Source organism: Gracilinanus agilis, chromosome 5 (genome assembly GCF_016433145.1).
Source record: "Gracilinanus agilis isolate LMUSP501 chromosome 5, AgileGrace, whole genome shotgun sequence".
NCBI lineage: Eukaryota > Metazoa > Chordata > Mammalia > Didelphimorphia > Didelphidae > Gracilinanus > Gracilinanus agilis.
Genome location: NC_058134.1, coordinates 121672081 through 121689458, shown reverse-complemented (window position 1 = coordinate 121689458; position 17378 = coordinate 121672081). Strand labels below are relative to the sequence as shown.

At 40.2% G+C, this 17378-nt stretch overlaps 1 protein-coding gene across 1 annotated transcript in view; it reads left to right on the top strand.

Annotated features, from left to right (window-relative positions):
* LOC123249935 overlaps positions 1-17378 on the top strand; it is a 79777-nt gene that overhangs the window by 58232 nt on the left and 4167 nt on the right. Inside the window, 8 exon segments of the mRNA XM_044679018.1 lie at positions 4763-4844; positions 7238-7372; positions 8044-8142; positions 9315-9416; positions 11731-11832; positions 13315-13425; positions 14450-14540; positions 15629-15828. Of these exon segments, the coding sequence (XP_044534953.1) occupies positions 4763-4844; positions 7238-7372; positions 8044-8142; positions 9315-9416; positions 11731-11832; positions 13315-13425; positions 14450-14540; positions 15629-15828 (922 nt within the window).

Genomic DNA, 17378 nt, shown 5'->3' with positions numbered 1-17378 from the left:
ATGAAAATCCTGGTATTAATGCCTACTATCTTTATGGCGTTGGGTAAGGCATTTCATCTCTGGGTCTGTTTCCTCATCTGTAAAATGATGAGACTGGCCTAAAATGGTCTTAGAACTTCTCCCAACTGTAAATCTATTTTCTTACGAGCTTCTGAAAATCACTAAAAAAGTGCCTCAGTGACATGCAGGAACTGCTGCTCCTTTGATTCCTGTCCATGTGAGTGTTTTTAGCCATTGTGGTGCACATCCTTAGAGGTGCCAGGGTATCAAGGAAGCCAGGCTTATGAATTTAATCCCCATAGGGACTGCTGAGATTCAGTCAATTCCACCTCTCCCTCCCTACTCACGGAACATGTGAGACTGTTTGTGCTTCCCAGAATCTACTAAATTAGGCATTTAGAGCTTGGAAAGTACTTTAGTAATCCTCTGGCTTCAGGGCTAAGCACAGTGCCTGGCACAGAGTCATAGGCACTTAATCAATATTTCTTGATTGATCTGGTCTAATCTCAGGCACAGTGGATAAAGTGCTGGGTTTGGAATCAGGACAATTCATCTTCCCAAGTCCAAATCTGGCCTCAGATACTGGGCAAGTAACAGCACGTCTCAGTTTCCTCATTCGGAGAATAAGCTGGAGAAGGAAATGGCAAACTATTCCAGTATCTTTGTCAAGAAAATTCCAAATAGGGCCATGAAGAGTTGGATTGAACAATCATTTTTTTTTTACAGATGAGGAAACTGAGACCCAGAGAAGTGAGGTAGTTTGCTAAAAGTCCCATAGGTTTACTAAAGTGACAGACAGCATTTTAAGCCAGGTCCTCTTGGCTTTGGTGTTAATAAAACATTTCTGCTGCCAGAAGAACAAAATGTATAGCCTATTGCTAGTCAATAATGTGTCCTCCACATACAAGAATTAGCTTAACAATACTGCTGCTGTTGTGACTCCAGAATTTCTTACTCTGGAGGTGGATAGCATTCTTTGTCATATGTCCTTTCAGAATTGTCCTGGATCTTTGTATTGCTGGGAGTAGTTAAGTCTTTCATAGCTGATCATTGCACAGTATTGCTATTACTGTGATGTTCTCCCAGTTATACTTATTTCACTCTGCATCAGTTCATGGAGGTCTTTTCAGATCTTTCTGAAATCATCCTATTCATCATTCCTTATAGTACAATAGTATTCCATCACCATTAGATACCACAGTTTGTTCAGCCATTCCCCAATTGAAGGACGTCCTTTACTTTCCAATTCTTTGCCATCACAAAGAGCAGCTAAAGATATTTTTATTTTATTCCAGTAACAAATTTATACATAAGTTTTCCAAAGTTACATGATCGATGTTGTCTCCCTCCCCTCTTCCCTCCCACCTCCTGGAGTTGACATGCAATTTCACTGGGTTATATATGTATTATCATGCAAAACAGGTTTCTGTATTATTTATTTTTGTATGTGAATAGTCTTATAAAACCCAAACTCCAAAACATATCCAAATAAACAAATGATAAATCATATGCTTCCCTCTGCATTCCTACTCCCACGGTTCTTTCTCTGGAAGTGGATAGCATTCTTTCTCATAAATCCCTCAGAATTGTCCTGAATCATTGTATTGCTAAGTGTAGCTAAGTCTATCACATTTGATTGTCCCACAGTGTTTTAGTTACTGTGTATAATGTTCTCTTGGAGCTATAAATGTTTTTGTACAAGTTGGTCCTTCCCACCTTTTTTTTTTTTTTAATCTCTTTGGGATACAGACCTAGTTATGGTATTACTGGATCAAAGGGTATGCCCAGTTTGAAACAAAGTATTTTACAAATGTCTCATTTGATCCTTACAACAAACTGAGGAGTGGGTACTATTATTATCCCCATTTTATCTACATTTATATTATTTGTATTATGTTATTTTATATACTTATGTATTATGTTATTATTCCTTAGTTGAGGGCACTGGGACAGAGAGGTTAAGTAACTTGCTCAGGGTCACATAGCTAGTAAGTATCTGAGGCTGGATTTATATAGCTAACTTATGTAGCATTTACTATGTGCCAGAAACTGTACTAAGTGCTTTATAATTATTATCCCATTGGATTCTCATAACGACCCTGGGAGATGGGTACTATTACCTCCATTTTCTAGATAAGGACAATGAGGCAGAGGTTAAATGACTTGCCTACCATCACATGGTAGTTTCTAAGGTCGAATTTGAACTCAAGTCTTCCTAATTCCAAACTTAGAACTCTATTCTCTGTGCCTCCTAGCTGACTACTTCTTTGTCCATGGTGGCAAACCTATGGTATGTGTGCCAAAGAAGGCACCAAAGTTCATTACTAGAAAGGCAGAGGGACTGGGGACTCTCTTTCCCTTCTCCACTATACCTGAGAGCATTCCTCACTTCACACATCCCTCTGCCCAGCAGTCCAATAGCAGTGTTTCCTCTTCTGTCTGAGGAAAGGTGCGGGAGGGGAGCAGAAGCTGTGAGGTCTCTAGGAGAGGCAGGGCATGGCATGAGGTCTCTGGGGTGGGGTGGGGCACTACCTCAGGTCTCGAGAAGGTTCACCATCACTGTTCTATGTCCAATTCAAATGCCACTTCTTCCATGAAGATGCCTCATAGGGGCAGTTAGATGGCTCAGTGGATAGAGTGCCAGGTCTAGAGATGGGACGTCAAATCTAGCCTCAGATATTTCCTTGTTGGGTGATACTGGACAGATCATTTAACCCAAATTGTTTATCCCTTACCACTCTTCTGCCTTGGAATTGATCCCTAGTATTCATTCTAAAGCAGAAGGTAAGGGTTTAAAAAAACCAAAACCAAAAAAAAAAAAAAAAAACCAACAAAAAAAACAAAACAAAACTAAAGTTAAATAAATTTTCTCTCAATACCAGATAAACTCTCTTCTACCTTGATTCACTCAGGCCAATCTCTCAGATTCTTCTTCATTATATATATATATATAGTCTACATGACACAGGCATTGTTACTTTACTAGATTGCAAGTTCTTTGAGGGTAGGGGCTGTGTTGGTTTTCATTGTTCTATGCCCAGCTCTGGCTAGCAGAGAATCTTGCATCTATTAGGAATTTAATAAAGAATTAATAAATTAATTTATAATAAAATATAATTTTATATTTATATATAATTCCATACTTATATATAATTTTATTTATTATGATTTTTAATGTTAATGCACTTACATTTTAATAAATTCAAATATTTGTCTATAAATGCAATATAAAAAATTAATAAAGAAAATGATTGACTTGTCTAATCGTTTATATGTGGGATTCTTTTGAGAGGGCTGGGCTCTAAGTCAGATAGTGACATACCCAAGGTCATATAGCTAGTGTCACATGTGGGATTGCATTGAAGTCTTCAAGTTCAATAATCTATCCACTCTGCCATGCTTTGTCTGTGACCTGGGTCAAACAGAACCTGTTTTATTCTTCTGGCAGGTGATGGTCACATAATGGGACAAATTATGAAGCAACCCTGTATGAGTGAAAGATGGCTAGCCCTAGAGTCAGGAAGACCTGGCTTTGAATTCCACATCTGATACTAACCACAATCTTTTTGTGCCTCAGTTTTTTTCTTTGTAAAATGGAAAGAAGCAAGGAGAAACAATTTTTAAGCAACAAGAATATGCCAGGCACGGTGCTGTGTTTATAAACATTGTTTCACCTGATAACTCCTAGGAGTACTTTCTTCATAGAGTGGTTTCGAGTCTTAAATAAGCTAATATGTAGAAAGAATGTTGTTATTCAGCTGTGTCCCACTTTTCATGACCCCATTTGGAGTTTCTTGGCAAGGTACTAGAGTTGTTTTCTATTTCCTTCTCTAGTTCATTTTACAGATGAAGAAACTGAGGCAAATAGAGATAAGTGACTTACCTAGGGTCACAGAGCTAATAAGTGTCTGATATCTAGTCTGAACTAGAGAGATAAATTCCCTGTCCCCATTGCACCACTTAGCTATCCTGGAAAGGACTGAGCAAAACTCAAGGTCAAATATAAATGTCAGGTATTCATTATCATCGCCCTCATTATTTGGAACAGATGGGTCTTTTCTTTTCCCAAAGCTTTGTAAAATGGAAAGAAGCAAGGAGATACAAACAGTTTTTAAGCAACAAAGTAAGTAATGTCCTTAAGGGAGAGGACAATTTTTGTTTTTTGTCTTTGTGCCTCCACAGGGGTTAGCACAGCATAACAATCACTTACCCAATATATGTTGAATGAAGTTGAATTTCAGCCTCCCAGAATTCTTTATGTTTATTCCCAAACTCTTCCTCATTTCTGGAAGCACTTCTCATCTCCTGGCCTTTTGACTAGGGTTCCCCAATTGCTAGAATGATTCCTATAAGGTTCATTCAACATCTCACCTATTCCTGGCAACTTCCTCTTTGAGAGCACTTTTTATCCATCTTGTATACATCTTATATCTACCTAGTTGGATATATTTTGGTCTCCTCTATTAAAATATGATCTCTTTGAGGGAGAGGATTGTGTTTTTGTTTTTCTTTCTATCTCCAGGCACAGTGTCTGGCTCATAGCAGTCACTTAATAAATGCTGATTGATTGATGGGCACCAGAGAGAGAATCACTCAGCTTTGAGGCTGTCAACGATTCCTCAGAATGATGAATCCGTGCTCACTGACAAACTGACTGAAGCCTATTGATTGGAAATCCACCCAGGCCTCGGGAAATTTGACTCTGGTTTGATATGCCTGTCAAAAATATATGACATCAGGTTTTTTGTTTGTTTGTTTTTAGGCACCAGGTTTTTCAAATTAGAGTTCGGGATGGAGACCAGATTAACAAATTGAATGAGCTGGTGAATATGGAGAACTTCAAGGTACCTCATTTCCTTTCCTGTTGGGTATCTTCTGACCACTGAGAAGGATAATCTTTCACCAACAGTATCATCAGCTTTGGTCGTCAGAAGCCTATGCTCAATTACATTATATGAGACAAGTGTGAAGGGGTCCATTGATCATGGCTGATATTTGTAAAGCAATTTGCATAAGGGAAAAAGTTTTCCCTTTTTCTCTTTGAGCTAAGTCTGGAAGTATTATTCCTATTTGATGGATGAGAAAATTGAAGCTCAGAGAAACTCGTCCCAGTTCCTATAGCTAGTAAATGCCAGAGGCTGGAGATCTCTCTCTCTCTCTGTCTCTGTCTCTGTCTCTGTCTCTCTCTCTGTCTCTCTCTCTCTCTCTCTCTCTTTCTCTCACACACTGTCTCTCTCTTTCTCTCACTCTCTGTCTCTCTGCCTCTCTCTGATTATCTGTCTCTCTGTTTTCTCTCTCTCTCTCTCTCTCTCTCTCTCTCTCTCTCTCTCTCTCTCTCTCTCTCTCTCTCTCTCTCTGTCTCTCTGACTTTCTCTCTGTCTCTCATCCAGCACTTAGAATTTAAAGGAGGAAAACAGATCATTGATTTAGTACCACTGCCTTGGAAAGTGGGAAGCAAGAGAAAAGAACTCTCCATTTCTTGCCCAGCACAGATTTGTTGATTCATCAACTTTTCCAATATGCCTCCTTTCCTTCCAAGTTGTACAGGGAAGGTCTGGCTTGAGGCAAAATGGTGAAATAAGTAGAGTTCCATTTTTTTTCTTTCTAAGCTTCTCCATCCTGCTTATATTCTTATCTCACCAGATGCCCCCTCTGGCCCTTATTTTTTTTGTGCTATGGTTCATGGGATCAAGAAAGGTCCAATATGACTAAACAACGACAAAAACAGAACTGTCTGTGCCCAGTTTATGAATGGTAGATCACCCTCTGGCCTTGATTTTTTTGATCTACCATTCATAAACTGGGCACAGACAGTTCTGTTTTTGTCATTGTTGTTTAGTCTTATTGGACCTTTCTTGATCCCATGAACACATCCACTATATCTTTTTTAAAAAAATTAATTAATTAAGAATATTTCCCATGGTTACATGATTCATGTTCTTTCAGTCCCCTCTTCCCTCCTGGAGCTGACAAGCAATTGCACTGGGTTATAAATATATCATTGTTCAAAACATATTTCCATATTATTAATATTTGCAATAGAGTGATCTTTTAATGCCAAAACCCCAATCATGTATCCATCTAACCATGTGATCAAGCAAATGTTTTTCTTCTGTGTTTCTGTTCCCACAGTTCTTTCTCTGGAAGTGGATAGCATTCTTTCTCATAAGTCCCTCAGAATTGTCCTGGGCCATTGCATTGCTGCTAGTAGAGAAGTCCATTACATTTGATTGTGCCACAGTGTATCAGTCTCTGTGTATAAGGTTCTCCTGGTTCTGCTCCTTTCTCTCTGCATCAATTCCTGGAGGTAATTCCAGTTCACATGGAATTCCTCCAGTTCATCATTCCTTTCAGCACAATAGTATTCCATCACCATCAGATACCACAATTTGTTCAGCTATTCCCCAATCTATGGATACCCCCTCATTTTCCAATTTTTTGAGTGGGAGCATTCCAGATATGGTAGACAGTCAAGTATGAGGGCAAGAGGAGAGGAAGCATTTCTTAACATTTACAATGTACAGTGTTTTCAATTCAATGTTTTCAAGGTATTATCTCATTTGGTTAAAGTATCAAGGTATAGATACGAGAGATTGTGGCATGTTTAACATAGTTGAATTATAAGGTGCATAGAGAGGATTAAAATTTAAAAAGGCTATACTAAGTATTGGTTCCAAGGCAAAAGAGTGGTTAGGGCAATGTGATTTGCATAGGGTCACACAGCTAGAAAGTGTCTAAGGCCATAATTGAACCTCTTTATTCCCATCTCTAAGCCTGGCTCTCTGTCCCCTGAAATCCACCTAGTTGCTCCCTAAGGGGCCAATTTATAAAGAGCTTTAAATGCCAGGAGTCTTTCTATTTGATCCTAGAACCAATGAGGAATCAGTGAAGCTTGATGAATAGGAGAATGTTATGGTCAGATCTTCACTTTTGGAAAATTGCTTTGGCAACTGAGTGGAGGAAGAATCAGAGTTTGGATTAGACTTGAGGCAGAGAATCCAGTTAGAAGGCTATTATAATAGTTCTGGTGAAAGGTGATAAAAATCTGAACTAGGGTCAATGAGCTATAGGTCAGAGACACTGCTTTTAGCTGTTTTTCCAGTTCCCAAGCATTCTCTCTGCATAAAGGTCCCCCAGAGATGGCCTCGTCTCATAAGTGTTGTAGTTTTTAGAGAAATGTGATTACTGTTTGTCTTCCTGGATTGCTTTCTTAGTTTCTTCTTTTGATTTTCTTCAGCTCGATTTCTGGAAACTGCCCACCACCCCTGATCGCCCTGTGGATGTGGTGGTTCCATCATCTAGCTTGAAACTTGTCAAATCCTTCCTGGAATCCCATGGCTTAGAGTACTCAATCTCCATTGATGACCTGCAGGTGGGTAAACTGAAACCATACTAGAAGGTTCATTCTTGCTAAAGGCTCGTCCATCTTCCAGATTATTGGCCGTCATTGTGGAAGAGATCCTAGGGGGCTGAAATGCTTTCTTTTCAAAGGCCTGGATGCTATTACTTTAGCTAACTCAACCACCAACCCCATAATTTGGCCCAAAGGTGGTATCTGACTAGGATTCTCCCTTCTACTGAGGTGGGTCATAGATGAATTTGTACTTTGGCTGGGGCCATTTGATAGACCCTGTAGCTGTGACCTTATTAATTAACCTGCAGTGGTTTGAACCATCGTAGGCAACTTTCAAGACAGTTTTTAGATATTTTCTCAAAAGGACTATTTCAGAGGTTCTAGATACCAGATACCAGGCCACTAACAGGAACATTATGATGGACAGTCGACATGGACATATAATTAAGCCGTACAAATGTTGTTTCCAGGAAGGATGAATAGGAGAGGAGGGATGGGCTGGGTGGGTGAAGGTGGAAGGAAGATTTCCTAGAAATGTGGCCTTGTTTTTAAAGCTCCAGTTGATGCTTTTCCTGTTAACGCTCATGTTGGCTGACATTTTGGTTAGTAGGACCCCTCCTCTAGTGCTTTTCTACAGTGGGGTTTTGTCCCATCAGCAATCCTTATCATTCTGTCATTGTCTGGTTTAGGCTCTCCTTGATGAAGAAATTAAAGAAATGAAACACAATAGAGGAAAAGAACGGAATAATGGCAATTTCAACTATGGGGCTTATCACAGCTTGGAAGAGGTAAATATTTCAGAGCAAATTCAGATTAATGGCTTCCTTGGTTAAGTGCAGCAGCTTTACTAGTCTCATTCAGAGTAAAAGAAAATGCTCTTAACTCCTTCCTTTAAAAAAATTTAAAATGCTTTACTACACATGTCTAATTACAACTAGTATCAAGCCTAAATCTACAACATTTATACTTCAAAATTACTTTTTTAAAAACCCTTATTTTCTGTCTTAGTAATAACTTAGTAATAATAAGACAGAAGATCGAGAGATAGGCAAACAGGGTTAGTGATTTGCCCAGGGTCACACAGCTAGAAGTGTCTGAGGCTAGATTTGAACCCACATCCTCCCAACTCCAGTCCTGGTGCCCTATCCACTGTGCCACCTAGCTGCTCCTTCAAAATTATTTTTGATGTACAATTTGTTCCTGGCAGCTTATAGGCTATCCTTTCTGAATTTTCTTTCATTCTCAGTCCTTTCATCTCTGTATTTGTGTATACATTATTACTTTCATATTGTGGTAATTAGCTACATTACAATATCCTTCTGATTTTGGTTTCTTCTTGGTATTTTTCATTTGTCTTTTCAGATTTTTAAAAATATTTCTTCTAGTTATATTTTTAATGGCATTATCGCATTCCATTGCATTGATATATCTTGGGCAAGTCACTTAACATCTCTAGACTTCAGTTTCCTCATCTATAAAATGAAACAGTTGGACTAGATGGACCTCAAGTTTAATTAGTCTTTCATCAGTGGCCAGACATCTAGGTTAGCTTTTGGTGATGTTGCTACCTATCTGTCTATTAGTCACTTTTCCCATTTGACAACTTTCTTTGGGTATCTTCCCAGTGGATCAAAGAGTACCATTATTTAGAATTTAAAGCTCTCCTTAATCTAGTTCCCTTGTTTTGCTCGATTCGCTAGCTACACTGGCCTTCTGGTTGTTTTTCATACGTTACATTCCATGTGCCTTTGAAACTGTAATATATCTTTGTATCTTTGCATCTTTGAAGTGAGGGGTTCATTATGAGAGCAAATATAGTATGTTGTTTTCTAAAATCAGCTGGTGGTAGGCAGGTAAGGGTTCAGGAACCCTGAGGGGAAGAGAGAAGAATTAGAAGAAAAAATGGACAAGGGAACACACTGTATGAAAACAGCCACTCATGAGCTCCTTCACCTTTCAGCTTTATCATGAGATGGACAGCATCGCTTCTGATTACCCCAATCTAGCGAGTCTCCTGGAGATTGGACGCTCTTTTGAGAAACGACCGCTGAATGTACTAAAGGTATGTGTGACCACGTTAAGGAAGCCGGGGCAGCCACATTGTGGGGAATATCCTGAGACCTTCTTTCCCACACTGATGTTACCAATGAGAAGCTGATGAGAAGAGGCGATCCAGAACCTTTGAGCTGGTTTCCTAGACTACTTCAATACATATCTGATTTGTAGAGTTGTCTGTTCATAAAGAGGGGAAAGAGGAAACCAGGTAAGGCTTCTTAATGGTGAGACAGGTTGGCAGTAGGAACCTGGTATTTCTAGGTGGCTTTTCCCCCACGTGTGTCATGGAGAATGCTTATGGGCTAGGCTGGGCTGGGAATCCCCTGAAGTCCTGGGCACAGAGTGCATTGAAATCATGAGTGGTGATGGCTCTGGTCCGAGAGGTCAGAAGCAGACCATAGCACCCTGGCAGTCAGAAGTTTTAGGACCCTGACAGTATGCTTTTGTGCATAAAAATCAGTGTTTGGATTTACTTCTCAGAGATTTCAAAAATTCCTTTGCCCCAGCACATAGCCATGTCAGTGGTGGAAGGCAGACGTCTTTCTTTAGTACATGTTACTATTGGTTCCAAAAGGGCAGAAATGGAGAGCAGCTGGATGGCTCAGTGGATTGAGAGCCAGGCCCAGAGATGGGCAGTTCTGGGCTCAAATTTGGCCTCAGACACTTCCTAGCTGTGTGACCTTGGGCAAGTCACTTAACCCCCATTGCCCAGCCCTTACCACTCTTTTGCCTTGGAACCAGTACACAATATTGATTCTAAGACAGAAGGTAAGGATTTTAGAAAAAAAGGCAGAAATGAAGGGTCCACTGAAGAAATTAAGGCAGGAAGAGGGCTTGTCCTCAGAATTGGATTTGTATGAAAGACCCAAGTTCACAGTTCTTCTGCTTATGTACTTGAGCTACTATAATCACATTAGTTTTCAACTTCATCCAAAAGGCAAGCTGTCTCCTTCAAGGTGAGGGGAAAGGCTTTGGATCCCAGAAATCAGAAACCTTTCACATAAGCAATCACCTTCCTGCATTGATAAAGGGAGTTCCCTTGATCTGGTGGGCTCTATGCCAATGAAATACAGCTCCCATTCCTATCTTTTATTTTCATTAATGAGGCTGGGCTGTACTGAACCATATATGCTCTCTCACACAGTTGTTATTAGGGTCAAATGACATAATATTTGGAAAACACTCAGCACAGTGTCTGTGTAGTAGGCAGCTTTCCCCTTCCCTCCAGTCTTCTCACCTGGTCTTCCTATGACCAAAGACACACATGTGAGAGACAATTGACCAGACTTAAAGGTTATAAACTGAGACTGTGGAATAACTAATGTTAAGTAGGCAATGTGAAGATAAATTTAACTGTGGACTTTTAAAAAAAATGTAAATCTAGAATGGCTAGTCTCCCCAATGGTACAAACAGAATTCACCACTGTTATCAACAAAGAGAAGCAACAACTAGTTTTCTAATCATTTATTAAGATGAATCAGAAATGAGTTCCTGGAGCATCTTTAAGGTCTGGGTTATAATCTCATCTTGGGTCTTTCAAAGGACATACCTTTGATCATAGTACCAACAGCCATATGCATGTGGCCTCAGTAGAATCTGGCAGATAGGGGGCAGCTGGGTGGCTCAGTGGATGGAGAGCCAGGCTTAGAGATGGAAGGTCCTAGGTTCAAATGTGACTTAAGACACTTTCTAGCTGTGTGACCCTGGACAAGTCACTTAACTCCCATTGTGTAGCCCTTACCGCTCTTCTGCCTTGGAACCAATTGATAGCATTGATTCTAAGATAGAAGGTCAGGGTAAAAAAAAAAAAGAACCTGGTAGATAATATCTTGCACATACTTTGTACAATCCAAGATCATAAATATTACTAATATTAGCAAGGGTTTTCTTCCCATTTGCTTTAAAGATTGTCCATGAAGCTCTGAAGGGCAGTAGAGACCCTTTTGCTGTAAGATGGTTCTCATTGCTAACCAGCTGGGCTCCTTTCCAACAGACCAGTTACATAAATAGTGCCATTGATATAAATTAGAGTCTGAATTATTTTAAATACATAAAAAAGGGGCTGGTGAAAAGACTCTAGCAAAGAGAGATAAGGCTAAAGGAGTATTCCTTGCCACATGGGATATAATGGAAATAGCACTAGACTTGGGGTTTGGATACTGGATTGGCCACTTGTGAACTGTGTGGTCACAGGCAAGTTATTCTATTTGATTTTTTGAATAATTTATTTCGCAGTGTTGTTATATATATGTATATATATAATGTTTGGTAACATTATGGAAATGTATGCTAATGTTATGATTTGGTTTCCATTTCACAGTTCAGCACTGGGAAAGGCAAGAGACCGGCCATTTGGCTGAATAATGGAATCCACTCTCGTGAATGGATCACTCAGGCTACAGGAATATGGATAGCCAGGAAGGTCATGTCTCCTCTTTTATACTAGACACTTTGATGGGTAGTTGGGACCTTGTAGGAGTGCTGATTTGTCTTCTGTACCTGGGATTGAGTGGGGAGGACATGTTGGACTGAACATACCCTACTGCATGATGGAACAAAATAATTTTGTTACTGGAACAAAATATTTTCTTGGATAACAAAAATATATTACTGATGGTATATAACCCAGTCAGTAGATGACCAGAGTTCATTCTGTTCTCAGACACCATTCAGCAACAGGATCAGCCCCAGACAAAATTGTGAAGCAGGCAAAGGTTGCCTTCAGTGCTCCCCCTTCTTTGCCTCCCCCTGCCCTCTTTGGGTTCTCAATGCTCTTATTCTGTCTCTGGTCTCCTCCAGATAGAAACCAATTTCTAGCTAGCCGTCACATTGGAAAGTGACAAATGAACTCATTCCCTTTAAGGAGAGAGTAGCCCGATAACAGTTTCTCATGTTAATTCTTTGAGGGTTATTTATAGTTTAGCTGAGGACAGACTGATAGTGGAATTTCATATATTAATGAGAGTTTGGGGTGAGTTTGCCTTCTTGGAGCCCCTCAATAACCTGTGGGTCAGGTGGCCCTGTGTGGTGAAGTTATAAAAAGGGGTGTTCCTTGCTTCTACCATGTAGGCGGGAAAATATTATTCCTTTCTTCCCTACAACCAAGAGAAGGAACTTAAACCCAGACAGGAATGGTCAAGCTACCTACACTTATAGTCACAGGAGCGAATTTAGGAGCTGGATCCAGGGTCAGGAAGACCCGAGTTAAAATCCGAACTTAAATAATAGCTGGGCAAGTTGCCTAACTTCTCTTGACCCTGCTCAAATTGTTTGATCTCTGGGTGCCTCTGTGTATTCTCATCTGTAAAATGGGTATAACAATAACACATACCTCCAGGGTTGTTGTGAAGATCGAATAAGATAATATTATAAAGTGCCTTGAAAACCTTAAAGTGCTGCATAAATACTAGCTATTATCATTGTGCAAACTGTCAAATCATTTCACCTCTGGTTCTCCACTTTCTTGTCTCTAAAATGAGATTGAATTAGGTGGCCTTTAAGATACTTTAGAGCAGAGATTGTTAACCTTGAGTTTGTGAATTTGCTTTAAAAATGTTTCAGTAACTATTTCAATATAGTTGGTTTCCTTTATAATTCTACATGTTTCATTTTATGCATTTAAAAGCATTGTTCAGAGAAGCAGTGCATAGATTTCAATCAGACCTGGTCTTCATGATACAAAAGGTTAGGAATCTCTGCCTTAACATGCCATAATTCTATGAAATGCCACTCAAGCAACAGATTCCTTAATAATTCAATTTTCCATAGAGCTGTCTCTCTGAAGGTGGTCACATGATTATACAATTAATAGAACAGTACTCCAAACAGTTGAGCTTGGGGGAAAGGAGGTACCAACAACGTGGCTGGAGATGGCACATCTGATGGGGGCTTTGTCTCTACTTAGATTGTATCTGACTATGGGAATGAACCAGACATCACCTCCATCTTGGATGAAATGGATATCTTCGTGATGCCTGTGGCCAATCCTGATGGATATGTCTATTCTCAAACCAAAGTGAGTAACTCCAGATGGAGTGGGTCCTCAGGAGCCTTGGCTGTGCAAATAAATGTTTGTTGGAGGCTTCGGAGCACAGTAGAAGGAGCACATGAATTGAAGTCTTATCAAATCAGTGAAGCTTGGTCAAACCCTTAAATACTTTCTTGAGCCAAGACTCCTCCAGTCTATGTTTGGCTGCTGGATCACACCTGGGCCCGAAGAGGGTTTGGATCTGGATTATTGCCTTCAGTTTGAGATATCATATTTCAGGAAGGACAATGACATGAAGAGTGTCCAGAACAGGGTGACCAGAGCGGTGAAAGGACTGAAGACCAATGGAGACTGAGGATCTATAGAAGGAATTGGGGGATTGCAAATATTTTGCTTGTGGAAGAGAAGACAGTGGGAAATGATGGTTGTCTTTAGGTATTTTGAAATGCTAGTAGGAGGGAAAAGAGCTAGATTTGTTTTGTCTGATCTCAGGGCAGAGAGGCAGATTTAAGTTTAATATAAAGAAAAAAATTAAGGACAGCATTCATTTAGAGCTGTCCAAAAGCAGTCTTACCTGCTTTGGGAAATAATGAGATCCCTCTCACTGAATCTTCTAGGCTACATGACTACTTTTGGGTGAGATTGTAGGGTGGACTCCTGGTCAGGTACAGATTCGACTAACATAGATGACCTCTGAGTTTTCTTCCACTTTAGCACTTCTGTGCTCCTAGGATTTCTCAGTTCCTGACTAATGTTGAAATTATGTGAGCAATGTATGGGCCATAGTAATGCTAGGTGGCTCAGTGGATAGAGTGCTGGACCTAGAGTCAAGAAGATCTGAGTCCAAATCTGGCCTCAGACACTTACTAGCTGGGCAAGTCACTTAACTTCTGTTGGTCCACTAGAGAAGCAAATAGAAAACAACTCCAGTATCTTTGCCAAGAAAATCCCATGGACAGTATGGTCTATGGGGTCGCAAGAGTTGGGCATGAGGATGACAACAATGGATCCTTTGCATTTGACTGTTCTTTCTTGGGTGGGTTTTCCACAGAACCGCTTCTGGAGGAAGACTCGATCCCGATTTCCTGGAAGTCAATGTGTAGGAGTTGACCCAAACAGGAATTGGAATGTAAGCTTTTCAGGTAGGATATATTCCTTAAGTTTACATCATATCTTTGGTTTTTACATCACTTACATCAGCATTGTGCCTGGCACACAGCATGTGCTTCTTAATAAATGTTTGCTGACTCATTGAAACATGCTTGCTGACTTCCCAATACATTTTTTCTCCTGGATAGTCATCTCTTTTTACAACAAATAAAGGAGATGGGGAGGAAAAGGAACAAATATTTATTGAGAGCATATTACGTGGGGCAGCTAAATGGCTCAGTGGATAGAGAGCTAAGCCTGGAGATGAGAAATCCCAGGTTAAAATCTGGCTTTAGATACTTCCTGTGTGATCCTGGGCAAGTCATTTAACCCTGATTACCCAGCCCATACTCCCCTGCTCTGGAACCTATACTTAGTATTGATTTTAAGACAGAACATAAGAATTGTTTTTTTGTAAAGAGCCAATTATGTGCCAGGCACTGTGCAAAGAGTTTTACATTTATCTAATTTGATCACATAGTAGGTGCCTCCTACATGCCTTTTGATGGATTCCATAGTAGCTAACCTGCTGGTGATGAACCTTTCCAAACTTGGGCTATTTCTGGGCTATATTTGAAGCCTTCCCTGCCTGGTCTAGGATCTGCTTTTGTGACTCCATGGTCCCATCTACATCATGGTAGAACATTGAAATGGGATGGTAATAGAGGGAGATTTCTAACATAAATGATAACTTTCAAGTACAAGAAAAGCTACTTGATGCCTTCTTATATCATTTCTAGTCAAGTTATTATAGACAAAACCAAGCTAAATGTCTGTTTAAAGAGAGGAAATTTGGGGGGGGGTGAGACTGAAGGGCTCATGGAAATTTTGGAGAAGGGGGATTCTCACTAAAAATTACCTTATATTTACCTGTCTACATGCTGCAATCCTATGGCAGAATGGAGGAGCCTTGCGCGGGGACCATTTTCATTGGTATGTTCCCAGCACCTAGGACAGTGCCTGGTACATCATGAGTACTTATTAGATGCTTCTTGGATTTAATCAATTTGAATAGGTTTGTCTGGAGTCTTGGAGGGTCTGTGTTCTTATTCATGTCTGCTTGGCTTGGTTCCTGTCACAGGAGAAGGAGCCAGTGATAGCCCCTGCTCTGAAGCATACCATGGACCCAAGCCCCATTCAGAAATAGAAGTGAAATCTGTGGCAGACTTCATCCAGAACCATGGGAATTTCAAAAGCTTCATTGACATCCACAGCTACTCACAGCTCCTGATGTTTCCTTATGGGTACACATGCAAAAAACCCCGAGACTTTGATGAACTGGTAAGTGACCACCTCCCTTGGTCCTCCACCCGAGTGACTTTTAACCCTTGCTATTCACTCCTTTCTGGAATCTTACCTGAGTGGTATCAGAATATCACTCTGTCAGGTGTCCCCAACCTTTTATAGCTTAAGCCTGTGCTAAGATTTTGAGGATGTCCTGCCTTTAAAGAAAAGTCAGAAGACCTGGGTCTATTTTATTAGAAGTTCCTGCTTCTCCTCTGCACTTTGGGCTGTGAAAACAGCCAAAGAGGAGAGAACTGGTCTTTCTCATATCTATCTTATTTTCCTTTTGAACCAGCCTCATGGCAGCCTCAAGGAAGCCTGAGGAATAATTTAGGAATTTCTGGGACTTCCCTGAAGTCTGTGCTCATTCTCTACTCTGGCCTTTTCACTTACCTCGTCCTGCTGTCCAAATTTATAGAATCCAAAAATGGGAGAACGATGAGTTGTAGACCCTACGGTAGGGAAAACGCCAAAGGTTGCTTTCTCTGAAGAAGTCTGGTAGGGGGAAGGTAGGATTCAACAAGCATCTTTCTCTTTCCCAACTATGCCCCTTTCTCATGTAGGTCACATAGCTAATTGGGGATTTGTCATCATAGAGGTATGAATGCTATATCAATATCACCTGAGCAATGTTGGGGTGCAGGTGCCCTGAGGCCCAGCCCTGCTACTTCTGGTTTCCTGTTATGACACTCGTCTGTAGTGGTAATTAGCAGAGAAAGAATAGGAATTTCTGTGGCCTTCTTTTCACCATGAGCTATTTCTGCTGCTTACAGGTCAAGAGTCAGTCGGAATATTACTGACCTCCAAAAAAGTACCTTGGTTTTTATTTTTATTTTATTTTTAAAACTCTTACTTTCTGTATTAGAATCAATACTGTGTATTGTTTCCAAGGCAGAAGAGTGGTAAGGGGCTAAGCAATGGGGGGTCAAGTGACTTGCCTGGGGTCACACAGCTAGGAAGTGTCTGAGGTGAGATTTGAACCAAGGACCTCCCATCTCTAGGCCTGCCTCTCAATTCACTGAATCACCCATCTGCACCCCTTTGTTTTTTGTTTTTTATTTTTTATTTTTACATTTAAAATTTTTTTAATTTTTAGATATTTTTCTATAGTTACATGATTTATTTTCTTTCCCTTCCCTCTACCCTCCCCCCTCCCAGAGCTGACAACAATTCCACTGGGTTATACAAATGTTATCACTTGATACTATTTCTATATTTTTCATTTTTGCTATAGAGCAATTTTTAAAAGCCTAAACTCCAAATCACATACCCATATATACATGTGATAAGTGAGGTCATATGTTTTTCTTTTGCATTTCTACTCCCACAGTTCTTTCTCTTAATGTGGTCAGCATTCTTTCCCATAAGTCCTTCAGCAGTGTCCTGACTTGTTGCATTGCTACTAGTAGCAAAGTCCATTACATTGGAGTGTTTCACAATGTTTTACTTTCTGTGTACAATGTTCTCCTGGTTCTGCTCATTTCACTCTGCATCAATTCATGGAGGTTCTCCCAGTTCATATGAAAATTTTCCAGATCATCACTCCT